Source organism: Alligator mississippiensis, chromosome 7 (assembly GCF_030867095.1).
Source record: "Alligator mississippiensis isolate rAllMis1 chromosome 7, rAllMis1, whole genome shotgun sequence".
In the NCBI taxonomy this organism is placed as follows: Eukaryota; Metazoa; Chordata; order Crocodylia; family Alligatoridae; genus Alligator; species Alligator mississippiensis.
The window spans coordinates 3,049,507-3,077,205 of NC_081830.1; the positions used below are offsets into that span (position 1 = coordinate 3,049,507).

Sequence of the window (27,699 nt, forward strand, 5' to 3'; positions counted from 1 at the left end):
GGAGGGGCGCCTTGAGTCTCAGGAAGTTGAGAACCACTGGTTTGTGGCACACGCCACAACAATGCTAGCTGTAGTCGTGAGGGGTAATGCTGCACCACAGCCTCGTCCCCCTTCCCTGCTCAGCATACTTGGAAAAAGCCCCAGAGCCCTTCTGGGAAGGCTAAGCCAGCTAAGCCTTTTGGGAACTACCCAACCCTGGGTAACCTCCCACAAATTACATGCCAGGGTTCCTCCAACAGCTACCAGGAAGCAGGTTTCGGGTGTCAGTTGTCTAACAGGACAGGAGGGAAGTCCTCCCTGTCCTCTCCCATGGGAACCCAGGCATGTGGGCTCCGATGCCCTCTGCCCTGCATCACTACATCTCTCTTCCTTGAGCTGGAGGAGGGAGTCCTGGTTCTCGGACTTGCTTTGTTTAATGCGGGGAAAAGGACCCAGGAGTCCAGGATCTAGCTCCCCTCCCCCTTCATAACTTACTAGACCCCATCCCCCTCCCGGTGCTGGGAATAGATCTCCGGCGTCTGGGTTCCCAGCCTCACCCCAGCTGTGACCAATACCGAGGAGCCAAGACCAGATTAAATCAGCTGCTCCTCGTTTCAGTGACAGGAAATGCAGCGGTTGGGAACTCGGGGTGCTCTTAGATCCAGGAGGGGGGAATGGGCTGTAGTGGGTTAGAGCAGCGCTTGAAGCCAGGAGTCCTGGGTCCTACCCTTTGGCTCCTGCCTCTGTGGGCCCCTGGGGCTGTGTCTCTTCCTCAGTCCCCTTAAAAGAACCAAGCAGGACCATGAATTGCATACCTTCTTTACTGACTTACTTTGGTACTGGCCCCACAGTGAAGGGGTGGACAGACCTTGCCCCTGGACGCAGCAACCTCGGTCACCCCACACCATGGATGATCAGGAAACATCAGGCTTCTCCCCTGCTGATCCTCATCTCTCCTCCTTCTCTATCAGACATACCCCAGTCCTGTGGGGTGGTGCCAGGCTGATGTCCCACGTGTAAGGAAGCGTATCCATTTTTGGGGGATCTCCCTGTCATGTTGGAGACAGCCCTGTCCTGTTTGGGAGATCCAAGAGGCCTCTCAGCTCATATGATAGAGCCCCCATTATTTATTTATTTATTTAGCAAATGCAAATCCCCAAAGCCAAGCAATAGCCTCCTTGTTAGCTGAGTTCAAAGTTATTAATCCATCTCTTAAGTACGTAGAGGGGACACTCCTCGCTGATGCACAGCATTGCTTGTATCTCTCCGCAAGTGCACAATGGGTTATCACCGAGGCCCCAGCAGTGAAGGTTGGCTGCACAGGAGCCTTGGCCTGTCCTGAGCCTCTTTAGCAGGGACCGCTCTTGCCGTGGTAGTTTAAAGCCAGCAGGTTGACGAGTGAGGTTTGTCACAAGGCACTTGTTTGTGACTTCCTGTGAATCCCATTGCTTAATCCAGACAGTATCTTGCAGACAAATCCTGGTCAGGGAGCTTGCTCCATAAGGGGCATTGCGAAGGGAGGCAGGCCTTGGGTGGATTAAACAGGCGGTCGTAGAGTGGTCGGTAAGGTGCAACATGAATAGTTTTGTCCAACTTGCAGCGCATCAGTGAAAGCACCCATAATGTGGGTGGACTGGACAAAAGCATCGGAGGGGCATCAGGGCCCCTCATCCTAAAGGGAGGAACTGGGGAGGCTCTTATTCTCCTTGGGGTGGTGTTGGGATCCTCCTTTGTCGTCCCTCAAGGCAGGTGGCACAGACAGGACACAGGCCCGCAGGTCTGCATAGGCCTGGGGCAGGGTGCCCAGGCCCATCCAGCGGTCCTGGCCTGGGTGGTAGCAGTGCACTAGGTGAGTGTCACGATAGGTGTTATGGCTGTACCCCCCCAGGACATACAGCTCTCCTTGCAGTACAACTGAGGCAGCAACCACGTGGGCGTGGGGCAGGGGGCTCAGCAGGGTCCAGGTGTCTAGACGAGGGCTGTAGACCTCGCAGGCCAGCTGGTCAGCATAACCCCCGTGGCCGTCCCGCCAGCGCAAGCCCCCTGCCACGTACAGCTGTCCCCGCAAAGCCTCCATGACATGGCCAGCACGCTCCTCCTGCATAGGTGCCCGCTGGGTGGGTGGGTGGTTCGGGTGGTATTGGAGCAGAGCGGTCAGGCAGCGGCAGGAGCCGTCGCAGCCGCCCGAAACGTAGATGGTGCCATCCAGCACGCAGGCAGCCTGGCCGCAGAGCGCAGCCGGGAGAGGGTGGGACGGTCTGCAGGGGAGAGACCAGAACCAGGTGGGCAGGAAGGAAAGGAAAGGAAATTAAGAGAAAATTGGTCCCATGTCAATGGGCTTGGCTTATGCCTGCAGCCACGAGGCTGCCTGCCTCTGGCCTTGGCTTCTGCTCTCCCACTTTCCCAAGGACCCCAGGCTTCATGCTAATAGGGCTACCTTGGCCTATGTCTTATGGGCTTTCAGGCCTCCAGATAATAGAGCTACCTTGGTCTGTAACCTCCCAGGCCTCCAGGTCTCATCCCAGTGGAGCTCTAGACATCTGGACCACATACATCATGGCACAGGTAATCAGGCTTGCATGTGTCTTAGGAGAAAAGGGACACAGGTGCCTGGAACGCTCCCATCCCCATCTCACCTCCATGCATTGGCAGCTGGGTCATAGCACTCCACCGAGTCCATGCAGTATCGGTTGGCAGAGCTGCCTCCCATCGCATAGAGCAGCCCACCTGCACCCACGGCTGCAAAGTAGCTGCGTTCACAAGACATGTCTGCCAGGCGCTCCCAGGAGCCTTGCATGGGGTCAAACCTAAAGGAAGGAGAGGACTGAAACCGGCACCCCTTGCAAGGGAACAGCCCCCTCCTCATCTGCTATGCTAACCTGTCCCCCATTGCCTGGGGACAGTATCAGGAGCAACTCCCGCTGAAAGGGGGTCTCCTCTTCTGCCACCTCCCAGCAAATCCTTGGGTCAGATGAGAGTTGGCACCCTTTGAAAGAGAAAGGGTCACCATCCTGACCCCTGCAAAGTTTAATACTGTGTCAAAACAGGTGCTCCCTGCATAGAGAAGGTCCCATGCTCCTTTCTTTAACCCCCTGAGCCAGCCGAGTCTCCTGCCACGGGACTGGATTAGAGCCGGCACCCTCTCGAGGGCAAAGTCCCTGCGCTGTACGGACTTCCCACTCACCTGAATGCCGTGGTCAGCATGTCCCTCACCCCATAGTACTGCTTGCCTCCAACAACATACAGCACGTTGCCCATCACGACCACGGCGTGGCGGAAGCGTGGCCCATCGGGGAACTCCCCCAGGTACCGCCACTCCACCTGCTTCACCAGCCCGATGCCACTGAGGAAGCGGTGGGAGAACCACAGCTCCCGGTTGGGGCAGCGCATGGCCATGTTTGCCATGACGCTGTCTCCGCCACAGATGACCAGCACCTTCTCCGTGGTGCGGATGCGGCACGGCAGCCGCTCCATGGTGGACGTGCCGGGGGGGATGCTGGCAAGCGACTCCACCAGCAGGTCGTAGAACCGGCCCGGTTTCGCCATGAAATCCACAGCACGCACCTGCTTTAACTCCCGTCCAGACATCAAGGGGAACCGAATGGATCTGAGGACTTTCTCAGCTTCCTCCAGCCGTTGGGCCCGGTCGGCATTCAGCCACCGCAGGGCACCTTCAAAGGCCTCCAGTTCGTTGAGGATGTAGAGGGCATCGGAGCGGAGGAACCATAGAAGCTGGTCCAGAGAGAGGTCGAGGAACTTGGGGGTGGATGAGACGCAGGGAAAGTTCATCAGCACAAAGTCCTCAGCTGTCTGGACCAGCTGGCGCAGGTCATAGGCCTGGGCAAAGGATAGGACGTCTAGGCTGGTCTCCGGGGTCATTTGGTGTTGGAAGAGGTCTAGGCAGAGGGAGAAGATGCCCGATGCCTGGTACTGCAGGGCAGTCTGTGCTGCATCCAGGATCTCATCCCAGGTGCCTCCTAGTGCTCCTGAGTAGGCGAAGGAGATGAGGAGGTGGAGGTCCGGCACCGAGAAGAGGGTGCGGAGTGGGGTGGCCTGGACCGACTCCCGCATCCCGCTGGTGAACATGGCCCGGAAAAACTCGCAGCCACAGCACAGGGCCACGCGGTGCACTGTGGGGAGGAGAGAAGACGAGGGCTAGGGATGGGCGACCCCACCACAGCCGTCCTCCTAGCCCGGCTCTGAGCTCCTTCCCTAATTGCAGCTCCCCCCCCCAGCTCACCTTTGAAAGTCTTTCCTTGAGCTTCCAGGTCCAGGTCACAGCCAATCTTATCTCCATATAGCTTTTCAATGCTATGCAGGGTCTCCCACTGCTCGTCCGATGGGGTCCTCCTTCCCTCCTCCTCTTCCTCCTCCTCTTTTTCTGGACTGAGCCATCTTCTTTGGCAAATCTCCACCACTCGTGGCACCCCCAGGACCTGAGCTGCAGCCACCACCTCCTGGACACTGTCTGATGTGGTCTCCACAACCCCTGAGTAGGCAAAATCCAGAATGGCTTTCCAGCCATGCGGCGTGGCCAGCTGGCTCATGTCAACCTCGCCCACTGCCCCTTGCTCCAGCCGTTCTCGGAAGAAGGAACTCACAGCTGCCAAAACCACAGCGTGGGCATGATGTGTCCGTGAGCCCGAGATCACGTCCACATCCACCAGCTGGTTCTGCGCACAGAGCTCCACCGCCACCTCGAAGAACTGCCGGGCATGGTCCTCATTCAGCAGCTCCCTGCGGGGCTCTGACGTGGCCTTCTCCTCCTCTTCCTCTGCCGGGGAATCCGGTCCCACACCTGGCCACATCCTCCCTGCCGGGAAAGGATGGGAAAGGCCCGGTGCCCTTTTCCTCACTCTGCAAAACCACAATGATGCAGGGTAAGAAATAGCACCCTTAGGAGCTTAAACCTGAACATCTACCGTGTGTGTGTTGTGTGTGTGTGGGGTCCTTGTATTATGTACTATCGCGTAGTTTCTGAGCTAAGCATGACATATTGTACAAGGTATGTGTAGATCATTGCGTTTGCGGCCCGTGCGTCTATATAATCGCTGAGTCGTGTGCATATTTTTGGTGTGGTGTGTGGGCATATCTACACGTGCACTTTAATGCGCATTAGTGTCTTTTAAAGCGCATTAAAGTGTCCCCCAAAACACATGCTCCTTAGCTAGCATGATTGAAATGGGCTAATTCAAATAGCCTAAAGGGCATTTTTCTAGTACCTCACAATGGAGGTACTAGATTTAATGCTCATCACTTGAAGAGCATTAATTGAACATGTAGACACATCTGTGTGTATTAATGGGATCTAAATGTTCATGGTGTGTATTTTTTATGCAGCTATGTATAGACATGTTTATGCATGGCCTGGACATTTGTGGGGTGTGTATTTGTTGTGTGGTGCACGCCTGTATTTGTTGTTTTGGATATGTGTGTGTTATGATACTGTATATCCGGTCTGTATATTCAGGAGTGTGTATTTGTTGTGTGGTAAGTGTGTGTGTGTATTAGTCATGTGGATGCATTGGGTATGTCTTCTGTGTGTGTCGGGTATAGCTTGGAGGTTGGTGGTCTGTGTGTGCATTTGTTTTTGTGCATTTCTGCTGTGCATAGTCCATACGCTCATGGCGTACACGTCTGTTGTGTTGTACATGCATGCTTGTGTTGTGTGCGGCCATGTCTGTGTTGTACATATTGGTGGTGTATTTGTTTTCTGATGCTCGTGTGGGCTGGATTTGTTTGATTTTCTGGTGGATGTCCCATGCCTACGTGTTTGGGTGCGTGCATTTGTGTTGTATCTGCCTGCTGTGCATTGTGTGCCCCCCTGGATCCCTGCCTGCTCCCCAGGGGGCTCACACCCTACCCAAGCCCTCTCCTACCTGTGGGGCGCTTGTTGTGGGGTGACGCTGACCTTTCCAGAGGTCCTTCGGAGCCGGAGTCTGATCAGGGGGAAATGTTGGATAGGCTCCCAGCTGGCTCTGTGGTTAATTATAGCTGGACATGGGACTCCAGCCAGCCTCCCATGTACCCAAAGTCCCGAGGAGAAAATCCTCCCCTGCCCAGCCTGAGGGTTGGGAGCTGTGCTAGAGGAGAGCTGGGAAATCCTGTGGTTATATATATATATATATATATATATATATATATATATATATATCCTGGCCCCAATAATGCTCACCCGCATGGGGATTCTCCAATAAGGCAGAATTGATCACCCAGGAGAAATCCTCCGTGTTTGGCATTTCGAGAGCCTTCGAGACGGCTGGCAAACCTTGTGATGTGTGTCATACGCCGCGCTGCTGATCCCAGAGGAGGATTCCCCAATAGCGCAAGATGCCGATATCTATGAGTCCCGAGTGCCGAGACATATAGCAGAGGGTTGCGTATCCTAACCATTGCAGTGTTGGCAGGGATTTCACATTAGTTTCCATATTCTGCAATATGGTGCACAGTATCCTTATCCCCATACAGTTGACACTGGAGAGGGATTTGGCAACAAGGCAGGACTGAGATCCCAGATACACCTGTCTGGAAGGGAACTTTCTGCCCTGGGGATATGCTCCACATGGTGGGGTGGGGCGGGGAATCGGGGTGTGGGGTAGAGGTGGGTGTGGACAGACGGAAATAAAAAGGGAAAAAAAAAAAGAAGAGGGAAGACTCAGCGTGAATGGAAGACAGGGACAGTTCGACAGGGACGAAACGGGGAGAAAGGGAAGGAATTGGTGCTCAAAGGGATGGCGAATGGCAGCGAGAAGAAGTCCCACAGAGCAAAGGAGCCGGGTGGAGACCAGGAGCAAGGGAAAGGAGGAGCCGAGTGCCAAGAGCCAGATCTTGATGGACCAAAAGGTGAGTCTGGGGAGCTAATTTTGGGGCAGTGGGTCTCCTGTTTAGGACAGGGGTGAGAGGGGAGGGCTCCTATGACTCCTGGCTTTTCTCCCCAGCTCTAGGAAGAGAGTAGGGTCTAGTTGGCTTGAACAAGGGGAACTGGGAGACAAGACTCTTGGGGTTCAAGCAAGGGGGACTATGAGCCAGGACTCCTGGGTTGTGCCCCAGCTCTGGGGTTTCATGGGTTCAAAGCCAGGGGGCTGGGAGGCAGGACCCTTGGGCTCTGCCTATGGCATGGGAAGGCAAGCAGGGCTGGGAGGCAGGAGTACTGGGGTCCAAGCCCTGCTGTGGGAGAGGAGTGTGTCCCTTTGGGGATGGGGGTGCAGAAGTGCTGGGTGTGCTTCCCTGTTACGGACGGGGAGTGGGGTCTCAGCAGGGACGGTGGCGGGTAGGAGCAGATCAGGACTCCTGGCAGAGGCTCTGGTTTACCCTCCTGCAGTTGGGGCAGGTCCAGGGGAGAGGGGATTTCCCCAGGTCAAGTCAGAAAAGTGTTGTTGTTGGTTTTTCCAGGAATGGAACAAAAGGACGGGGCGGGCCTCTTGCAAGGGGGCGTTGCGGGGGGAGAGGTGGGGGGAAAGGGGGAGGAAATGCAAGGAGAATGAAGATGGGGGAAAAGGCAGAGAGAGAGACAGAGAGGGAGAAGTTCTCATATTTATATGGAGGTGCGTGGGGTTTGCTGAGCTAGTGAATGGACGGAAGAGGGGAGATTAAGTTGGCGGCTGGATAAAGGGGATGGATGGATGGATGGATGAGTAGACGTATGTGTGGGAAGGTGTGGATGGAGATGTAGGCTGCTTGGAGGGATGGACAGACAGACAAATGGGGTATGTAGGGGGACAAATGGGTAGCGTGTACTTCGGTAGAGGCTGGAAGGACAGGCGTGCCGATGTGCAAGGACTTTCAACCCCAGTCCCAATCTGCCCTGGCAGCTTTCTTTCCTGGCCAGCTTCAGATACAAGACTGGAGTTGTCTGGTTGCCAAACTGTTTCTATTGGCATAGAAAGCAACCAGCCTGAGGACGACCACAAGCACAGCATGCAGCTGCCCTGCCCTGAGAGCAGCCCTGGGTGAGATAGGATCCCCCTGGGGATGAGCAGCGTGGGCCTAACAGGGCTCATTCCTTCCAGCAGGGGTCAGTGTGCATGCATGTGAACACACACTTGCACTCACACCCGCACATGCAAACGCACACGGCGTTTTCTTTGCACGAAAAATCAAACTACGGGCACAAAACTCCTGGGCGCTCGCTCCAGGCTCAGCGTGGGAACAAACCCTGGATGTATACTCTTCGTTTGACTAGTCACAAGGGAGTGTGCCTGTGCACGTGCATGTGATTTTGTGTGTGCATGCACATGTGCATCAGCTGCCCTCTGCTGGAAGGAGAGAGCCCTGTTCCAGGCGTGCAAATGTGCACACATGTATGTCCCTGTTGACCCCTGCTGGAAGGCGTGTGTGTGTGTGTGTGTGTGTATGGAGTCGCACCACTCTCTCCCCAATAGCCCCCTGTGACCAATTCCCCTTGGCCTCTTGACCAGCTCTGGACCCCCACTTTCACCTAGAGGCCTGTGGTTGCCCGGGTGGGGAGGAGTACAGGGATGATTACCTGCCCTGCCCCTGCTATTTTCCACACTGCCCCCCCCCACCCCCCCAAGCGAAACCGGGATGATTCGAGCCCAGTGGAAAGAACGCAGGGAAGATAAGCTGAGCAAACAGCACGGCAATGAGGAGGGGGGATCTTTCCTGCTGGAAAGTTTCTGTTTGGAGGAGTGGGGATGGGATGGGGGTAGGCTGGTGGGGCCGGCCAGGGGCTGCCTGGGCCGGTTCTGGAGGGCCTGGCCCGGACTCCTAGCCAGGGTCCATATAAAGCAGGCAAGCGGCCGGCAGAGGGAGAAGGAAGGAGTGAACTGGCCGCGACGGTACATGGAGAGCAGCTGCAGAACAGGTACCTGGGCACCTGAGACGGTACAGACTGATGGACAGGCAACCACCCTGTCTTCTCCCCTTCTGGAGGCACTCCCAGCCCACCGGACCCTGCTCCTCTTCCAAAGCAGACGGACCCCGGGGCACAGACTCCCACTCTGCTTCTGGACAGAGTGACCATCCCCAGGCATCCCGGCTCCCACCTCTCTTCCCCCACCTGCAGCCACGAGGTGCCACTCCTCTCCCAGAACGGATCGGTGAAGCCAGGGCTTTGCTCCCCAGTGGGGACAGTGGGGGCTGGTGGGTTAGAGCAGGGGTGCTGGGTCCTACCCCCAGTCCCGAGGGAGAAATGAGCACTAGCGGGCCCTGACCTCACTGCTCCCTCCAGGGTGGAGTCCGTGCCTCGGTTTTGCAGGCTGCAAAATACAGGTGGCTGCTACACGCCAGTATGTGTGCATGTTGCGTGCCCGTGTGCGTGTGCCGGCTGGGGGGACTGGATCCTGCTGCTCACGCCTGTGCGTGTAACTCCCTCCTAACCCTCCCTGCTCCAAGCAGAAGGACCCCGTGACTCGCCCGCCTGCTCCACCATGGACTCTCCAGCCTATAAAACTGTCGTGGCCTTGGGGCGGTTCAAGGTGAGGAGGCTCCAGACCAGACCGGCCAAGAAACCCAGCAGGGGAGAAGACAGCGGCCCCCAGCCCCCAGCCCCAGGGGGCTCGGGCCAGTCAGAAGAAGGGGGTTCCTTGTCGGCGCCCCCGGACTACGAGACCACCATTGATGCCAGCCCCTGCTACGAGTTTTACGCGCATTCGGTGCCGCCGGGACGAGTCCGCAAGAGCCGCCCCTCCCTGGAAGTGCTGCGCAATGCGGTAGGGCATTAGGGGCATGCTCAGGGTGGGGGGCACGGTGCTGCAGGGAACAAGGTGGGCACTGTGCTTCTGCTGGAGGTGCATAGGCAGCGTGCTGCTGAGGGAAGGAGAGGTGGGCAGGTTAGCTGGGATCACTGCTGCAAGGTGTGCAGGACAGGATGACACCGTTAAGGGAGCTGTGCCGGGGGCAGAGCGGGGAGGGTCTGTAGGGCGGCTCTAACCCTGCTTTCCATCTGTGCCCAGGAAAACGGAGAGGTTTTCCCTGAAGTCCCAGACCCTGGGGTCCCCAACTCGAAGGTGACGGACGATGATCCAGAGGCAGCAGCCTCCGTGGCAGAGCCTGTTCGGTTTGGCTGGGTCACTGGCGTGATGGTAAAGGGAGCTTTTCCCCCTCCGAGAGGGGCATGGGGCCAGCAGGGGAGCGGGCCAGACTCTGGGGTCCCATCATCCGCTCTTCCCTGGTTTCTCTCCCCAGATCCGGTGCATGCTGAACATCTGGGGTGTGATCCTCTACCTCCGGCTGCCCTGGATCACGGCTCAGGCTGGAATCGGTAATGGGGCTGGGAGAGGAGGGACCGGGCTGGGAGCCCACCCAGATGGGTGGAGAGGCAGCAGGGAGCAGTCCCATCCTCCAGCTTTCACCACTCATTGACTCCCACCCCCGCAGGGCTGACTTGGTTGATCATCCTCATGTCAGCGTTGGTCACTACTGTCACTGGCCTCTCCATCTCCGCCATCTCCACCAATGGCAAGGTCAAGGCAGGTGAGTTGTGTGGCCTCGTGCACCCTGCTACCAGCACAGCCATGGCAGGACAGCAAGCCACAGTCCCCAGTTTGGTCATGGCAGGGTGGGCTGGTGCTGTGGTGGGGTCAGTGGGGGCCGGACTGGGTGCAACACATGGAGGCAGGATGAGCTGGAAGCCAAGCGAGCGCTCCATGCTGGAAGCAGGTAGTTCAACTTAATAGCAGGCACATGTGACTGTGCATACGTGTGGGCATGTGCATACACGTGCATGCACACACACGCACGCAGAGTCTCTAGGGCTCACCTTACAGCTGCACCAAGTCAAGAGTTGGATCCCACCCTGCTCAACAAGCCTGACTCTCTGTCTGTCCAAGCACAGGGGGTACCTATTTCCTGATCTCACGCAGCCTGGGTCCTGAGCTGGGAGGATCTATCGGGCTTCTCTTTTCCTTCGCCAATGCCGTGGCTGTGGCCATGCATGTTGTGGGTTTTGCCGAGACCGTGCGTGACTTGCTGCTGGTAAGAGGGGCCCAGCACAACCGTGTCCTAACAGCAACCGCAGCAACCCTAAGCTTAACCCCAGCCCTGCCCTACTGATCGCTGCAACCTGAACCCTAAATCTAAGCATCATTCCAACCCTAACCATGACCATCCCATGACCCAAATGCTAGCTTGAACCATCAGTTCAAAGCAAGACCTAACCTGAAACCCAACCCAGGCTCTAACCGTCAGTCCAAACCTACCCCTAGGTTTAGCCCTAATCTTCCTTCCGAACCTATTATTTCAGCCCTAACCCAAGTCTAAGCCTTTCTGTGACTAAGTGTCACTCCCGCCCCAACACTGGTCTGTCACCTGACCCTAATGATCACTCCAAACCTGATGCTAATCCTAATGCTGACACTACACCTAATCCAAACCCTAACCAAATGTAATGCCAAACCAAAAATCATTCATCACTCCATTTCTAGCCCTTCTCGAGTCCAAACTCGAGCCCTAGCCCTAACCAGAATCATAACACAAGCCTCATACCTACCCTGCCCTTACCCCAGCTCTAACCCTGATCCTAACCTGAGCCCTCAATCTGACTCCCATGGGAAAAGGAGCCCCAGATCTAACCTAATCCATGGTTCCTTCCCTACATTGAGTCCCTGACCCTTTGCCTCTCACTTCTCTACCAGGCTCCTTCCTGCTAACCTCCATCTCTGTGTGACCCCCTAGGAGTTTGACGTGGTGATGACAGATCCTACAAATGATATCCGGATCGTGGGAGTCATCACAGTGACTGTGCTGATGGGCATTGCAGTGGCTGGCATGGAGTGGGAAGCCAAGGTATGATGCCTGGATCCTTTCCTTGGCTCTGGGCGGGGAATGGGCTCTAGCGAGTTGCAGCAGGGGGCTGGGCGTCCGCACCTCTGGGTTGTGTTGCCGGCTGTGGCAGGGGAGCCTCGTGGTTTGCCCAGGTAGCGATGGGTTCGCAGCTCTTCTCCATGCCCACTTGCAGGCCCAAGTCGTCTTCTTTTTAGTCATCATGGTCTCCTTTATCAACTATTTTGTGGGAACCCTGTTGCCTGGTACTGAGGAGAAGATGTCCAAAGGCTACTTCAGCTACAAAGGTAAGGAGCAGTGGCATGTCCCTCCTCTGGATGCTGGCTCCGACAGCCCCATCCCCGCTGCGTGACTCACCCTCTGCCTCCCCCTGTCCACAGGGGATATCTTCATGGAAAATCTTGGGCCAGACTGGCGGGGAGAGTCAAGCAGCTTCTTCACCATGTTCTCCATCTTCTTCCCTTCTGCCACTGGCATCTTAGCTGGGGCCAACATCTCTGGAGACCTCAAGGTGGGCAGCCAGGCCCACCAGGGTCAGGTGGAAGAATGACCTGCAGTGCCGTGGGGTACAATTGCCGCCCAGCCCTGACTTGTCCCTCTTTGCAGGACCCCGCTGTGGCCATCCCCAAAGGAACCCTGCTAGCCATCTTCTGGACAACGCTCTCCTACCTGGCTGTGTCCGCGACCATAGGTGATGCCATGGTGTGGGGACAGGGCAGAGAAGGGGTATAGCCGACATGAGAGGGCACTGTGCTGCAGGAGCAGTGGGGCTGGGGGCTTAGCGTGAGGCATGTCCTGACCTGGGAGGGTTCATCTTCCACATTTCCTTCCAGGTTCCTGTGTCCTGCGTGATGCATCTGGAAGCATGAATGACACCCTGGGCTCCCTCAATGCCACAGGTGACTGCCTGGGCCTGGGCTGCCACTACGGCTGGAACTTCAGCTCGTGCATCCAGACCGGGACTTGTGAACATGGGATGGCCAACAACTACCAGGTACTCTGGAGGATGGGGGCAGGACCTCCCTAGGGGAGTGGGGGGCTGCGGTGGGGCCTCACCTGTGGAGGAAGGACTACAGGAGGGCTCAGTGTTGAGAGGGAGGGCCTGGGGAAGCCGTCAGCCCTGGGCAGGGAGGACTAGGAGTTGGGGAGAAGGTGGCTATAGGATCTCGCAGGCTGGGACTTATAGTGGGACCTTTCTCTCCGCAGACCATGAGTATGGTGTCCGGCTTCAGTCCCCTCATCACAGCTGGGATCTTTGCTGCCACCCTCTCCTCAGCCCTAGCCTGCCTCGTCTCTGCCCCCAAGGTTTTCCAGGTGTGTGGGGGAGCGTGTTGGAAGTGGAAGGACCCGGCATCACAACAGCTGCTACACGCTGTGCATACCTCCGCTGGCACACTCGCGTGCAATCACACCCTGCTGTCATCGACAGCCCTGCCAGCACTGTCTATGACTGAAATCCCAGTGTCACAACCGCTCCTAAATCCCCAGCTGACACCACAAGAATCCCTAATCCTCACCCCAACAACACCTCAAAACACCTTTATCGCAACTGATCTGGACACCCCCGCATCCATGGACCTCAGAGTACTGCAGTACCCCAAAGAAACCCTCAGAACATCCCCACTGATATCTGAACATCCTCCATAACCCCCTCATGTGCCAGCACCCCACTATCACGCCAAACACTAACCCTTGCTGGCATCATTGCAGCCCAAATGCATGTCTTTCTCCCAGCCCCTCCCTTCCATCTCCCCTCTCCCCCCCTACACATGCTACCGTACCTCCAGGATCGCTCGGTAAACCAGCTCTCTCTCTTGTGGCATGCCCCGCTCACTCCTGCCCTTTCCTGTCTGCAGTGCCTCTGTCAGGACAGGCTCTACCCTTTCATCGGCTTCTTTGCCAAAGGCTATGGCAAGAACAATGAGCCACTCCGGGGCTATGCATTGACTTTTGTTCTGGCCACTGCCTTCATCTTAATTGGTGAGTGGGATTGTGACTCTGCCCTGGGAATGAGTACAAGGAGACCATGCCACATGGCCTGGGAGTGGGCTACCACATTAATATAATATCTCTTTTTATTGCATCCACAGCTGAGCTGAACACCATTGCCCCCATCATCTCCAACTTCTTCCTCTGCTCGTATGCTCTCATCAACTTCAGTTGCTTCCATGCCACCATTACCAACTCACCAGGTACAGTAAGCTACTGAATGGGCTGAGTTGGAGACGCTGATTTGGAAGGGCTGGGTTGCACGGTGCGAGTTGGAAGAGCTGCTCTAGGTAGAGTAGAAATGGGTTGGATAGTCTGAGGTGTAAGGATGGGGCTCACTCAGGAATCACGTTGCCTTGTAAGGGTTGGGTTTGACAGGGCAGATTTGACTGGAATAAGCTAAGTTGGATCAGACTGCATAGGAGAGTGGGGTTAGTGGAGAAGTGGAGCTGGCTTGGGGAGAGTGGAGTGGGCTGTGTGAGAGGAATTGAGTTGCTTTGCTAGAACTGGGCTGAGTAGGATCAGCTTGGGTTGGATAAGTTCAAGAAGGATTGGCTGCATGGGGTGGAGTACGTTTGCATGAGGGAGTTGAGCTGGATTGGGACAGCGGGGCCACGTGTAGTAGGAGCTGAGTAGAGCTGGAAGGGTGGACAGAGTAGAGTAGAGTGGGATGAGATGAAAGAGCTAGGCTGTGCAAGGTAGTGTTGGGTTTTATTGGAAGAACTGGTTTGGTTTGCAAGGGCTAGGTTGGGGAGGACAGAGTTGTTTGACTACATGCATGTGGAAGGGTTGTGCTGAATAGGAGGGTGTTGAGTTGGGTATGGGGAGGGCTGCACTGAGTAGGGCAGAGTTGGGTTGGAAGCACTGGGTTATGTGCAGTGGAGTCAGGCTGGATATATTGAGTTGGATGGGTTGGGCTGGGTAGAGTGGAATTGGGCTGAATACAATGGGCTGGAAGGGATGGGCTGAGTGGAGCTAAGCTGGACAGATCCCTTAACCTACTGGCCCGAGTGAGCTGGGAGCACTCAGTGTTGCAGGAGGTGGATGGAGCTGAACAGGGATGGGTGTGTCAGATGAGTGTGCCACGCTACAAATCCCTGCGAGTGCATATCATCACCCCCCACAACCCTAGGCTGGCGACCCACCTTCCGCTACTTCAGCAAATGGAGCGCCCTCTTCGGTGCTGTGATTTCCGTGGTCATCATGTTCCTGCTGACTTGGTGGGCAGCCCTCATTGTGGTAGGAATCATCCTGGTCAGCGTGGCCTATGTCAGCTATAAGAAGCCAGGTGAGGAGGTGCCTCCCAGCCCCTTTCTCTCTCCCTGTGGGGTGGGTCTGAAATATGGAAAGCGAAGTAGGATGTTACAGGGGAGAATTGACAGTCACATCGGGGAGAAAGGGGGAGCATGGCACGAGAGCAGCAGGGCTGCAGGAATCCTCTATGGGATATACAGACCTTTCCATTCACTGCTCCAGATGTGCTCTCCCACTAGGAGGGATGTAGGTGTGGGACCTACTGACCTTTCTTCTGCATCCTCTTCCTCATCCCACCGCAGCTGTCAACTGGGGCTCCTCCGTGCAGGCTGGGACATACAACATGGCATTGTCCTACTCTGTCAACCTAACAGAAGTAGAAGACCATGTCAAAAACTTCCGGTAAGCCCGAGTGTCGAGTATGGTGGATTAGAGGTGGGGGGTGCTGAGAGCCAGGGCATCCAGGTTCTCTTTCTGCTCTGGGCGGACAGTGGTGTTACCAAAAACCCAGGACCTTTCAGCCTTTAGAGACAAGACTGCAGCCTCTCTGTGATCAGGATCTCTTTTGCAAGCATAGACACAAAATTCAGGTACAGCTACAATTCCCTGAATGATTTACCCTTGAAACACAAAAGTAAGGTACAGTTATGGTTTCCTTAATGCTCACAACACAGAAAAGAGGCAAGAGACAAATGGACAGCCCAAACTTTTATTATCATGCCCGAGAAGCACAAGAATAACCATTTCAGTGCCTACCTCGTTACCCCCACAACATAATGCAGATTCCCACCAGCTGGGCAGACTCAGGAGAGGGCCCCAGACTGTCAGAGGGCGGTTTCCTGCCCACGGCTTGTTCAAGGTTACTCTTTTAGTATTGCAATAGGGGTTCTTCGCTTGGTTTTATTCACATTTCTTTGTTTCAATGACCTTTTTTTCTTAATGGAACTAAACGAGCTCCCACGTGGACTTGGAAGGGGTCGCCTAGGTGGGAACCACAGGCTTGATGCTCCCTTTTTGTGCTATCACTTATGGCTACAGTGCAAGCTTAGGTGCTAGGCTCAGAGCCTGCGCGTGTCATCACGGTGTTTGAGGCACCGACTGCATCTGAAGCTTGCAGTGGGATCTTGCAGGTTAAGAGGGAGGGGGCTGGGAGCCAGCACACAGCTCCCCGTAGTATCTCTGGATTTGCTAAGCCCCCCGTTTCTTCCAGACCCCAGTGCCTCGTGCTGACGGGCCCCCCCAGCTTCCGCCCAGCCCTGGTGGATTTCGTTAGCGCTTTCACCAAGGGCGTCAGCCTCATGATTTGCGGCAATGTGGTCGGGGTGAGTACGGCGCTGGTTAGGGCTGTGCGGGAGGGGGCAGGAGCCTGGCACTCGACCCCTCATGCCCACCCTTGCCTGTCCCCAGCCACAGGACGTCCCTGGGGTCAGTGACTCCGATGAACACATCAAGTGGCTGAATGCACGCAAGGTGCGCTCCTTCTACACCGTCATCACGGCAGAGGACCTGTGCAGCGGCGCCCGGAGCCTCATGCAGGTGCGAGCGTCCGGCCCCGGCCGGAAGGAGCGGGACGGAGACCTGTGCCTTGCTGCTGTCTGTGTCCTATTCCCCACGTCGCCCTGAGCTGACTGGCGGTTCTCCCCTCATCTCCTCCCCAGGTCTCGGGTCTAGGGCGTCTCAAGCCCAACACAGTCGTGCTGGGCTACAAACAGAACTGGCAGACGGACTCGCCCCAAAACTTACAGCGCTACGTGGCCATCATCCAGTAAGGGCTGACTTGGGGGAGCTGAGGTTGGGCAGATGAGGGGCAAGCTCATAGCAAGGCCCCTTAGGCAGCAAGAACAGGGGTGTCCAGGGGGGAGGGAGAGGTATTGGGCCCAGGTGAGGGGCATCAAGGGGGGGAAGGTGTTATTCTGGGGATGCAGAGCGTTGCCCCCTCCCCTGAAACAGAGCTCTGCCCTTGGACACAGGGAAGTGGATTATAGGCCCTTTGGGGCCCTGACAGTGCTGTAACCTTGTAACCCTGGTCTGCTCCCCCACCCAGCGATGCATTCGACTGCCGGGCCGGGGTCTGCGTGCTCAGGATGAAGGAGGGGATCGATGTGTCTCGGACAGTGCGGGCCTACGGTGAGTGCGTCGCTGGAAGAGCGGGGGAGGATGCTGCTCAAGAGATGGTGAACACGTGCTGGTGCTTAGGGGCACCGGGGAGAGAGCTGGGCTCAAACCCCTCCTCTGCCACAGACTTCCCTTGTGGCCCTGGTCATGACATGGATCCAGACTATGCCATGGAGCTTCTGCCATGTAGCTTTGCTGGCATAACAACACTGAGGCACACTGAGGTAGCTAAGCTGGCATCGGGGGTGCAGAAGAGGGCTTTGCCTGGCTTGACTCCTGCAGTGCGGGGAGCCGGCGTAACACATCCGGCAGAAAAAAAAACCCATCAGAAAAACACCACAAGGCCAGCACAAGTATGGCAGCAGCAGGGCCGTGTCAGGCAAGGACAGCCAGGAACACAGGTGAGGATCAAGGGCTACACACGCACATACACACACAGAGCCAGGCCCATTCCCCACAGTGTGGGTGGGCAGAGGCAGGATTTCCCCTACTCCCTCCCCAAAAACCGTTCTTTGCAAGGCCAGGAGAGGCTCCGTCCCCCTACAGACCGGGCTGAGGGCCCTGTGGCTCTAACCCCCTCTTCTTCTCCAGTGAACCCCATGTTTCAGGACCCCGAGGCAGCGCTGCAGTGGGACAGGCAGCGCCGGGAGTCGTCAGCCAGCACAGGTACCGGCACAGGGCTGAAGGGTGCTGGGCATGGATCGCGGGGCTGAGAGGAGGACATGTGTGTTAGGGGTGGAGCTGGGGATGAGCTCGTGTCCCCCTTTCCCAGCCCGCTCAACCCCTCTCCCCACAGGCAGCGCTGTCAGGGTGGTTGGGGCAGAGGAGCACATGGAGACCCTCTTCCAGAGCAACCAGAAGAAGAAATGTCTGGATGTATACTGGCTCTTCGATGACGGGGGTAATGCGTAGCAGCTCAATCGCAGCCACCCCTTGACCAGGGGCTGGTTGCAGCCAGTGTCCTATTTCTGGCCCCTGGGATGGGGATGCCTGGTCCCTACTCGGGACTCTTCCCGGTCACCCAGCTCACCAGGACTCTCCTCCACAAGCAGGGCTGGTCCCACTGCCTCGGCACAACACCGTGTGCCACACAGCTGGTTGCGCGCAAGGGCTGCGCTGTGCTTGCAGGCGGTGCTAGCCCAGCCAGTGCTGTGCAGCTGGGACCTCTCCCCGGAGGGAGCTGGTCTTGCAGGCCCAAACACCCCCAACCCCCCATTCCCCATGCAAGCACTGGAGAAGGCTGCTGAGCTCTCCCTGGCCTGCACTGATCCTGGGCAGGCATCTCATTTCCTGCCTTCAGATCATCATGAGGACAGAGATGCGACTCACTCAGCTGACCAAACCATCCCATGCCCGGTTGCCAACTGCAACTTAGCCACATCCTCTGTCATTCCCCCCTGCCTCTGCCTCACTCGACTCCATCTGGACACCAGTATTCATCACACCCTGGCACTGGGTGCTGTGACCCCCGTGTTATCCAGAGGGAAGCAGCTCAGAAGAAGTCGGGGGCAAGGAACCCAGGAGTCCTGCTTGGTTTCTAGCCAACCCCACTCTAGCCCCCACTCTGCCAGAACTGGATAAAACCCAGGAATCCTGATTCCCACCCCGCAATTTAATGCGCTAGATCTTGGCCAGCCCATCTTGCTAATCCTTTCTCCCCCATCCAGGGCTGACCCTGCTCATCCCGTATCTGCTGACACGCCGGAAGCGTTGGAGCCGCTGTAAAGTCCGGGTCTTCATTAGCAGCCAGCTGGCCAATGCTGAAGAGCAGCGGGAAGAGTAAGGAGGAGACCAGCGGGCAAGGACCCTCTGAGGGCGAACCCCAAGCTCTGGGCAGGGGCAACCCCCCCGCCCCCATCTAGCCCACCAGATCCCACTCGTCTCCCAATCCAAGGATGCTGGTGTCAGACCCCACTGACTTGAATGCATAAAACCCCACATCCTTTCCAGAGCTGGGGTATATCCCAGAGAGAAACGACCCAGTGGGACTCGGTGCCAACTCCTACCCGCTGTCCAAGCATGCAGGCCTCCCTCTGGGGCTGGAGAAATCCCTGTGACACATCCCTTCGGGCTGGTGGGTTCTTCCCTGCAAAGGAGTAACCCCGGCTGGCCCCAGTCTGGCCTCTCTCTCCCCCTCTGCCTGATTTCTCTCCGTCTCCACGGCAGGATCCAGCTCCTCCTCGCCAAGTTTCGCTTGGGCTTCAACGAGGTGGTCGTGCTGCCTGACATTGCCTGGAAGCCAGAAGAGAGCAGGTGAGAAGCCCACTCCTCCCTTCATCCTGCTTCCCCAGTATCCACTTAGCCGAGGGCACTGGGAAATCCCTCAAACACCAGTTGATGTGAGGAGCGGGCGTAGTGGGCTAGAACAGAGAGTGGGGCCCGTGAGCCAGGGCTGTCACCACCCCTGGAAGAGGAGCGAGGTCAAGCAGGTCCGAGCAGGAGGCAGCGGTGAATCGAGACCCGTGATCTCTTCAGATTCTCTATTGATGCTATTTTGGCCTCAGAGGTGGAGATACAGTCCAGGGATCCTGGCCCCCAGTCCCCTTAGGAAGCAAGCTACCACTTACCCTACTGTAGTGGGGACCCCCCGCCTCCATCCCATGGGTCTTGGTGAAGACAGAGCTGTCCCAGCACCCTCCGCTTTGCCTGGCAGCCAGAAGGAGTTTGAGGACCTGCTAGCACCGTACCGGCTGAACGAGGGTCAGCGGGACCCTGAGGCGGTGGAAGCACTGAAGAAGGAGGCACCCTGGAAAGTATCAGATGAAGATCTCCAGATCTACAAGAAGAAGGTGAGAATTCGGGGAGCCGGGACGCCTGGGATCTACCCCAGCTCTAGCGGGCAGTGCAATGTCCTAGCAGCCGGGCTAGCAGCGGTCACAGCCCCCTCCGAGCCTCCCTTATTGCACTGCACTGCACTGCACTGCAAGCTTCCCCAGCATGGCAAGGGCAGGCAACTGAGCACCTGGACAGCCCCCACCCCACTATACCGCATGCACAGGCAGGCCCCCTCCCCTCCCCTCAGCTCCCCGAGCGCTGCAGGCGTTGTTTCCGAGGGCAGGGGCAGGTTGCAAACGCCAGAGAAGGGAGGGGAGCCCAGAGACCCCGGACGCAATGAAGGGAGCTAGGGGGATCACCATGCCAGCCCCTTCATGACCCCTGCTTTGTCCCTCCAGTCTGAGCAGCAGATCCGGCTGCACGAAATCCTGCAGGAGAACTCCCGAAATTCTGCCCTCGTTGTCATGTAAGTCCGAGCCCCTTCTCTTCCTCCCCGGGACCGGACGCAGCCCACCCTCCCAGCAGGAAGAGGAACCGCGGGAGGGGGGCAGGACAAGGCGGGGGGTGACTGAGGGCTGCTGGACATGGGCTGGGGCAGATTGAACTGCCCATAAAGGTCTGGGAGGATTCCTTATGGGAGAGAGCTCTCCTTCCCCAGAGTCCCTTTCATACAGGGCAAAGAAGGGACGGAGTTTGAAGGTGGGAGCTAAAGAAAAGACCTTTCTTGTAAGGAAAGGGGAGCAGGACATCTCCCAAAAGCACATTCAAATGCTGTGGTTGGCAACGTCTCAGAGCCAGGGCTGGAACAACCAGGCTGGCGGCTAAGGCGGGATGGGGAGCTGGTGCTCTTCCCTGCCACCTCTCCCCACACCTGAAATGCAGGGACAGCAAAGACCCCGGCCAAAGAAGCCCTGCCGGCTGCACAAGCTGGACCAGGTGGCACTGCCGTACATTGCCAGTCCCTATTGTAAAGGATCTGAAACAGGCAGGCGCTGCCATTTTCAAAATGAATTGTTTCCGGGTTGTTTGTTTTTTGCTGTGGGTTGAAAGTCCCTTCTTGATTTTTAAGCATTTTAACAAGCTGCAAACCCAAATGCAGCAGGTCAGTTTTGTCAAAATAAAACACCTCAATAGCCTTTTCTCTGCTAGAGACATCTCTCAGGGTCTAAAAAAAAAAAAAAAAAATCCCTTTAATTCTAGTGTTAAAAACTCAGCAGCTGAACCCCATTTGTACCAAATGAGCAAGTTCAGACTTTTTTTTTTTTTTTGAACTGGCAAACATTAAAAAAAAAAAATGCTTGTTCTCAGGAAAGAATATTTTTCCCCACAAAAAATGTCAGGGTGTGTCCAGCCATGAGGTGCGGCCACGATGCAGACCATGGAATAAAAAATAAATAAATGGAGTGGACATATAATGCGTGACTTGACACCTGTGAAAGCTGCTTCTCTCCAGGGCAAAGTGACTTTGCTCCAGGAAGTGGGGAGCAGCTACATGCAGATGTAGCAGTCGCGTGTCTGCTTGCTTACTCTACATTTCATTCTGGAGTAAGTCCAGGCTTTCCTACCATCTATCGGCCAGTTTCTGTAATAGCCCGTCTGCCTGGGAGGACTGGCTGCACGTCTGCTGTAGTGCTTACCGTGCAGGGCAGGGCTGTCCAACGCCCTGCACCGCACGGCCCTGCTCCCTGGGCAGGAGGCAGCAGCCCGAGGAGGGAGACCAGAGATACCAGTGGACTGGGGGCCACAGCGCAACCCCTTGTGGGCTGCATGCGGCCCATGGACTGTCATCTGGACGGCTCTGGTCCAGGCTGTGGACACCAGGTACAGACGCGTGCCTTTGGGGTAGCACTTTCCAAAAGGGCAGCAGCTGTTCCTGTCCCGTGTGGACACGCAGGGGGCAGGTACAAATGTAGCAAACCTGCTCCAGTTTTCACCCAGGCTGAAGCATGTCAGAGCTGAGCCATTTCAGCTTGTCTGAGCCTAACACCTGGGTGCAAACAAACACATGCAGCAATTGACCTGTTCGCAAACGTTCCTGCTTTGGACCCGGGTCACACTTGTGCATAAAGTGCAGTGGCTCCAATACCAGGGGGGAGAGCGAGCATCCAGCCCACTGTACCTCGTAGTGGGTGAGCTGGGGAGTGCTCGGACTCCTGTTTTGGGGGTTCAGGGGGTGGTGCATGCTCATTTTTCTGATTTCCCCTTGCTTCCCAGCATGAGTTCAGTAAAGCTCAGCAGCCTGCACCCAACTGAACTCTGCAGTGTGCTTGCCAGGGAGGGGGAAATGCTTGGACCCACACTTCCAGGGTGCCAGGGTCTGGGGGGAACATAAGGGGGCCACTACTGAGTATGGCGTGAGGACAGAGCTGGTTGTTAAGACGACAGCTTTGATAGAACAAGCAGCGCAAGGAAGCTCATTGATAAAAAGGGCTAAAAAGACAGAGAGAAAAAGGGAGGGCATGAGAATTTGGGCCACATAAAGCAGCCAGTTACAAGGTGGGTGGGGGATTGGGGAGCAATGCAATGTGGGATGCCTGGAGGACTGAGCAGAGCTGCACGTGGAACACTTGGGGTCCACGTGTGAGCTGCTCCGAGTCCAAGCTAGTGCTCTGTTTTCCGGGCGCGCTCTCGAACCATTTCAGGCAGCTTGAAAAGGCTTGTACAGATGTATGATTCAGGTGCGATGCGTGCCTACACCCAAATAGCACAGAACAGCTGCCGCCCTTTGGAAACGTTCTCCAACAGCTCCAAGTGCACGCGTGTCCGTACCCAGGCAGAACAACTGACACGTTTCTAAGTAAAATGCACTTGGAAGCGTTTTAGCCCAGGGTCATGCATGCACCCCCACTTGAGCTGGTCAGTGAGCCTAAAATGCCACCTTTTGCCTAGTGTCACAAGGGGATGACCTGATGCTAGACCTGTCTGGAGGACACTGCTTTAAAAGAAGCCCTGCCCTAGGCCCTAAATGCGAGAGGCGATGGAAGAGATGACCAGCGTCCTTCCCCCATTCATAACTGCTTCTGCTTTCCTTCCAGGAGCCTGCCTGTGGTACGGAAGGGAGCCTGTCCCAGTGCACTCTACATGGCTTGGCTGGAGATCCTCTCCCGGGACCTGCGCCCACCCATCGCCTTCATCCGAGGCAACCAGCAGGATGCCCTCACGTTCTACTGCCAGTAGCGGCAACTTGGCAGGAGGGGAGAAGGGACTGACTGGAAAAGTGGGGTGCAGCCAAGAGGGAGGGGCAGGGAGCCAGGACATAGGAGTTCTGTGCCAGTGCTGGGAGCAAAGTCTTGTTGGATTATAGCAGTCTGGACTGCAAGCTCTGACTCCTGGGTTTTATCACCCAACTTTGGGTCCATTGGGTTCGACTGGGGCCGGTGAAGGTGCTGGGAGTCAGGGCCCCTGAGTTTTGTCCCCAGCTCTGGAGGAAAGTGGAGGCCAGGGGTCCTAGTGACTGAAGCAGGGTGGGAGGGCTTCAGAACCAGGACTCCTGGGTTCTGTTCCAGCTCTGGAAGTGGGGTGTAGCCTAGCGAGTTGTGCACTGGGGCTCAGCCAGGAGTCTGTCCTCAGCACCTGGCCCGAGCAATGAAGTAACTACGATTCTCTGCACTGACCAGATATCTGCAATATGACAACACCCATTAGGCAGGATTCAGGCCTGCAAGGCAGTCTCTTCCTTAGGGCCAGGCCTCTCTAAGACAGTGCAAGCAGGAAGCTGTTGTACCCCAGCCTGTTTGGCCTTCTCTCCGACTCAGCCTGCTGGTGGAGGGGTAACTGAGCCCTTAGTCCACTCCTCTCCCTCTCTCTGTGTACCCAAGTGGGACCTGCTGTAAATATTAAATATTCTTATTTAAAAGCACAGAAGCCTTGTGTTTGAGGGCTGACTCAATGTGACCCAGGGAGGCTTGTTGCACTGAACAGAGCTGAGAAGTCAGGCTGAGACTGGCAGCAACTCGTACCCCAAGTCAGGGCAAATTTTGCTGGATGCCAGGGGGAAGCTCCTTGCCTTTGTGCCCATGCAAAGGAGGAAGGAGGTCAAAACAGCTACAAAAGCCAACTGCTTTATTCAGAACTTAAACAGCCCCAACCTGGGACCCGGAGGGAGCCCAGCACCTCGAACTGGAATAGCTCCCAGCTGTGCCTCTTCTGCACCTCACTCCAAGTGTCTCTGGGTGCAGCAGCTGCTGCCAGAGGCCGCCTTGCTCAGCATGGCCAAGGTGTTAATCACGCCAGGTCACCTCTACTTCATCTGTGCGGTACCTACAAGGCACAGACAGGCACATGTAGACGCAGGGTTGTCTGTACCGTGCCCATTTGGTTGCAGGTTCCCCCAGCACTGAGGACCCCCTGTGTCTACAGCTCGGCCCCTATTGCCTCAGGCAGCCTGGTCAGTGAGTGAAGGGAATGACGGTTGTGGCCGTCTTGAAACCAGCTTGCCTCCCACTGGAAGGCTGGTCCCAAAGCCTCGCTGCTTCAACTGGTAATTTCCCATCCATGTTTATTCCTGGTCAGTTCAACCCCAATTATCACCAAGACAAGAGCTCTTCTCCCTCTTGGGTGTTAACTAGATCTCCCTCTTAGCCTTTGTTTTACCAGGTAAAACCAGCCGTGCTCTTCTTGCATCTTTCCATCCCCTAACCCTCTCAGCAGCCCTTCTTTGCACGTACTCTAAATCACAGTTATTAGCTTTGTATGTGGGTGACCACAACTACACACCAGAGCCCTGATGATGTCTCACCAAGGGACCATGCAATAAACAGCACTGATATTTCCCTGTCTTTGCTGGAAGTATCTTGCATGCCACCCTCATCCCATACCTTTGTGTAATCCAGGAATCCTCCAGCGTGGTCACCTGTCCTGAACGAAACATCTCCCAGCCAGCCTGAGCAATCATGGCCCCGTTATCAATACAGAACCTGGGTGAGATGAGAGGCGAGAGCTCCTAGAGGCAGCAGAGAGTGGGGTCGAAAGGGCTGGAGAAGGATCAGAAGGCAACGCTCCTGGGCTCAACCCCAGCTATGGGAAGGGAGTACAGCCTACAGTTACACAGGAAGGGAGGAGTGGTGCAATCTGAAGGCCTAGATTCCCAGGTTTCATCACTGGCTCTAGATGTGGGGGACAGGTAAGGACCCCAAAGCCCTCATAACTTTGAGGGCCTTCCTCGTTTCCAGCTGAACAGGGCAGACTTCACTCTTGCCAAAAAGCTGTGTGTCAGCCTGATGGGAACCCTGAACCACAGAGCTTGCTCACTGTGGTGTGGCACATGCTAGGGCCTGCCTCTGCTCACTGCTGGTCTTTACCTCTCATCTGTTGCAAACAGCTTGGCCCCTCTCTCTTCACACATGATCCCCATCATCTCCTGCAGCCGCAGGTTACCTGGTGGGGAGAGAGGGCAGGGTTAGAGTCCAGCCGGGTCAAGGTTCCTGTGTAAAATCACTGGCCACAAGTGACACAAGTCAGAGTGACTTCAGCTCCATTCAAATGGGCAGCCTGGTGCCACCGGTGGCAAGTGCCCTCCCAATCATAGCCTATTTCCAGGTCCCCTCACCCCCATATGTGGATGACATGGTACATGACAGATCCAGTAATGCATCCTGGGTAGCTAAGAGACCCCTGTAAAATGGCAGGCGGAGAGGGGTACGACAGCAACTGAAAACTGTTGCTGGGGACAAAGCAATTCTGGGGTTCATGCGGAGATCTGTTCATGGGGCAGGTGCTTAGCTGCAGGTTATGTGCGCAGAAGGGAATTTGGCATCACCGCGCCCAGGGTGCTCTGTGCTGGGGATCGAGAGGGTGCAGTCTGGAAGGGATTCTTGGGAAGACAGCAAACTGGGGGGCTTGACTGCCGTAGGAGCAAGCAGGACTGGGGGAGGGAGGTAGATCTCCAGCTGTGCGATGCATCCTCACCCCCACAGGTACCTACAGCCAACGCCGCCCACAATGAGCACCTCCTGGGAGCCGCAGTGCGCCATGGCCCGCTCCGTGATCTCCACCAGCATCGCAAACACCGTCTCCTGGGGTGAGGGATACGATGTACGCATCTTCAACACTGCCCCTCACTACGCTCCAGCAGCTCCCCGCCGGCCCAGGCTCCCTCCTCCGCTTCCCAGCCCCGGCACTGCCTCCCATTCCTGCTGGGATCGACAGGACATGACAGTGCCCTTTGCTCCTGACCCACAGTCACTGCTAGCCCGGCTCTGGGCTCTCTTTCCCCTGACCCACAGCCCTCATTTGGGCAGGGCAGCTTCTCACCTGGAGGGAGAAGCAGAGGTCCTCAGGGGTGCACTCTCCTGATGCCAGCATCTTATGAGACACTTCCTGCAGGGGCAGAGAGAGGGAGTGAGGCCTGCTGCATCCTATCCCCCAGATCTGGACGGGCAGTGGGATCTAGTGGTTTGGAGCCAGGACTCATGGGTTCTTCACCTCTATGTGGGATAGGATCCCTGAGAACGACACATCCATCCCCTTCACCGTGTAGGGCAGCTCCACCAGCTTCTGACCTCTGTGGAGAGAGGAGACCGTCTTACTGCCCTCCTGATGATCTTCCGAGGTCCCTTCCAGCCCTAATGTCTATGAAATCTATGAAACGCTGGGGGAATCTCAGCTCCCGGCCTCCCCTGCTCTACCCCACCGTAACCCCCTCCGCCAGCGTCTCTCGGCAGCTGCGGGGAGGCTCCCAGCTGCTGGGCCTTGCCCCCCACCTGGTCCAATCCACCAGGCCTCGTGCCTTGCCACTCACTTTTTTGCCATCTGCTCGATGTTGTAGCCAGGACTGGGGTCATTGGAGATCTAAAACAGACAGCAAAGAAGGGATAAGTTTGCCGATGGGACTGCAGTTAAGTCAATGGCCCTCCTTGCTTCTTCCCACCCGTCCATAAGTAACCTCTGCACTATCCTCTTCGCCCTCGGCCTTTGTTAGTATCCCCCAAAAACTCACAGGAGCAGGAAGCGGGGCATTTACATTAACACACGGGCGTCAAATACACGGCCCTGGATCTGAATCGAGGTTCGGCAAGCCGTCGAGGGCCGCAGGGGGCGGATAAATATGACTTTTCTAACTGGTTTAGGGGCCCTTCTCGCCTTGAGCACGCGGGCGAAGCGGTCCAGGCAGTTGCCCACGGCGATGTCGATGGTCTCCCCGAAGATGCGGTAGCGGCGCTGCGAGTACGCGATGACCTGGGGGCGGGCGGAGACGTCGGTGAGGACGGCGCACGGGTGCTGTTGTGCCGGGGAGGAGGGGGAGGGGGTGTACCGTACCTGCGTGTTGCCGCCGCTGACGTAGAGCACGGTGGGGTCGTGGGCGCCCGTCACCATCCGCCCCATCTCGATGTGGCCCACGCAGTGGTTGACGCCCAGCAGGGGCTTGTCCCACAGCTGCGCCACCGTCCGCGCCACCGCCGCCACCACCGCCAGCGGCGCGCCCATGCCCGGCCCTGCGGCGGGGACGGGGCGACGCATCAGTGTCCGCTCGCCTTGGCACAGCCCAACCCGGGGGCCGCCCCGCCCTACCTTTGGTGAAGGCCACGCAGTCCACGTCGCAGGGGCGCAGGCCGGCCTCGCGCAGCGCCTCGGCCAGCAGCTCCAGCAGGCAGGCGCGGTGGTGGCGCGCGGTGTGGCCGGGCAGGAACCCTGCCATGGGGGCCACAGCGTGTCACATGGGGGTGGGGGGCATGGAGGGGGGGGGTGGGGGAGGGGCGCTCACCTTGCCCCGGGGGCGTGACGTAGGTGCGGCGCGGGTTGCTAAGCACCCGCCCGTCGCGCACCAGGCCGACGCCCACCTTGTTGGCGCTGCCCTCGAGGCCCAGCACCACCGGCATGGCCCACCTCACGTGACGTCACGTCGCG

At 56.9% G+C, this 27,699-nt stretch overlaps 3 protein-coding genes and 1 long non-coding RNA gene across 8 annotated transcripts; 1 reads left to right on the top strand and 3 right to left on the bottom strand.

The window, feature by feature from the left end:
• Positions 1-782: 782 nt before the first annotated feature.
• On the bottom strand, positions 783-14,945 carry KLHL33 (kelch like family member 33). 2 transcript variants are annotated; one of them, XM_019479452.2, is made up of 5 exons: positions 14,856-14,945; positions 4,220-4,836; positions 3,164-4,109; positions 2,616-2,786; positions 783-2,237 (listed from the first exon to the last, which is right to left on the bottom strand). In XM_019479452.2, the coding sequence occupies exons 2-5, from the start codon at positions 4,785-4,787 to the stop codon at positions 1,652-1,654; spliced, it is 2,271 nt and encodes a 756-aa protein (XP_019334997.2). In that variant the 5' UTR covers positions 4,788-4,836; positions 14,856-14,945; the 3' UTR covers positions 783-1,651. The 2 variants fall into 2 exon arrangements, with proteins under 2 accessions (XP_019334997.2, XP_059587413.1); XM_059731430.1 differs by lacking the exon at positions 14,856-14,945 and having other exon boundaries at positions 4,220-6,113.
• Positions 7,448-23,808, top strand: LOC102569535 (solute carrier family 12 member 3). The gene is made up of 27 exons (XM_059731402.1): positions 7,448-7,523; positions 9,337-9,650; positions 9,894-10,022; positions 10,126-10,201; positions 10,318-10,413; positions 10,775-10,914; positions 11,614-11,724; positions 11,897-12,008; positions 12,102-12,232; positions 12,328-12,412; positions 12,555-12,715; positions 12,928-13,035; positions 13,578-13,701; positions 13,812-13,913; positions 14,843-14,998; positions 15,267-15,366; positions 16,175-16,286; positions 16,372-16,500; positions 16,623-16,729; positions 17,009-17,091; positions 17,671-17,745; positions 17,876-17,980; positions 18,747-18,858; positions 19,246-19,332; positions 19,733-19,868; positions 20,253-20,320; positions 22,890-23,808. The coding sequence occupies exons 1-27, from the start codon at positions 7,460-7,462 to the stop codon at positions 23,029-23,031; spliced, it is 3,165 nt and encodes a 1,054-aa protein (XP_059587385.1). The 5' UTR covers positions 7,448-7,459; the 3' UTR covers positions 23,032-23,808.
• Positions 14,959-19,173, bottom strand: LOC109281129 (uncharacterized). 2 transcript variants are annotated; one of them, XR_002087686.2, is made up of 3 exons: positions 19,086-19,173; positions 15,167-15,331; positions 14,959-15,045 (listed from the first exon to the last, which is right to left on the bottom strand). It is a non-coding gene; the product is annotated as an uncharacterized LOC109281129 (long non-coding RNA). The 2 variants fall into 2 exon arrangements; XR_009463622.1 differs by lacking the exon at positions 19,086-19,173 and adding an exon at positions 15,584-16,183.
• Positions 23,809-23,899: 91 nt separating the features above from the next.
• OSGEP (O-sialoglycoprotein endopeptidase) lies at positions 23,900-27,680 on the bottom strand. 3 transcript variants are annotated; one of them, XR_002087684.2, is made up of 11 exons: positions 27,557-27,680; positions 27,364-27,483; positions 27,112-27,287; positions 26,935-27,030; positions 26,594-26,643; positions 26,278-26,356; positions 26,107-26,172; positions 25,778-25,868; positions 25,155-25,230; positions 24,672-24,796; positions 23,900-24,114 (listed from the first exon to the last, which is right to left on the bottom strand). XR_002087684.2 is itself a non-coding variant. In XM_006266573.4 (11 exons), exons 1-11 carry the CDS (start codon positions 27,669-27,671, stop codon positions 24,075-24,077), a joined length of 1,008 nt encoding a protein of 335 aa, XP_006266635.2. In that variant the 5' UTR covers positions 27,672-27,680; the 3' UTR covers positions 23,900-24,074. The 3 variants fall into 3 exon arrangements, 2 of the variants coding, with proteins under 2 accessions (XP_006266635.2, XP_019334999.1); XM_006266573.4 differs by having other exon boundaries at positions 24,672-24,770; XM_019479454.2 differs by lacking the exons at positions 23,900-24,114; positions 24,672-24,796 and having other exon boundaries at positions 25,149-25,230; positions 25,762-25,868.
• Positions 27,681-27,699: the final 19 nt, after the last annotated feature.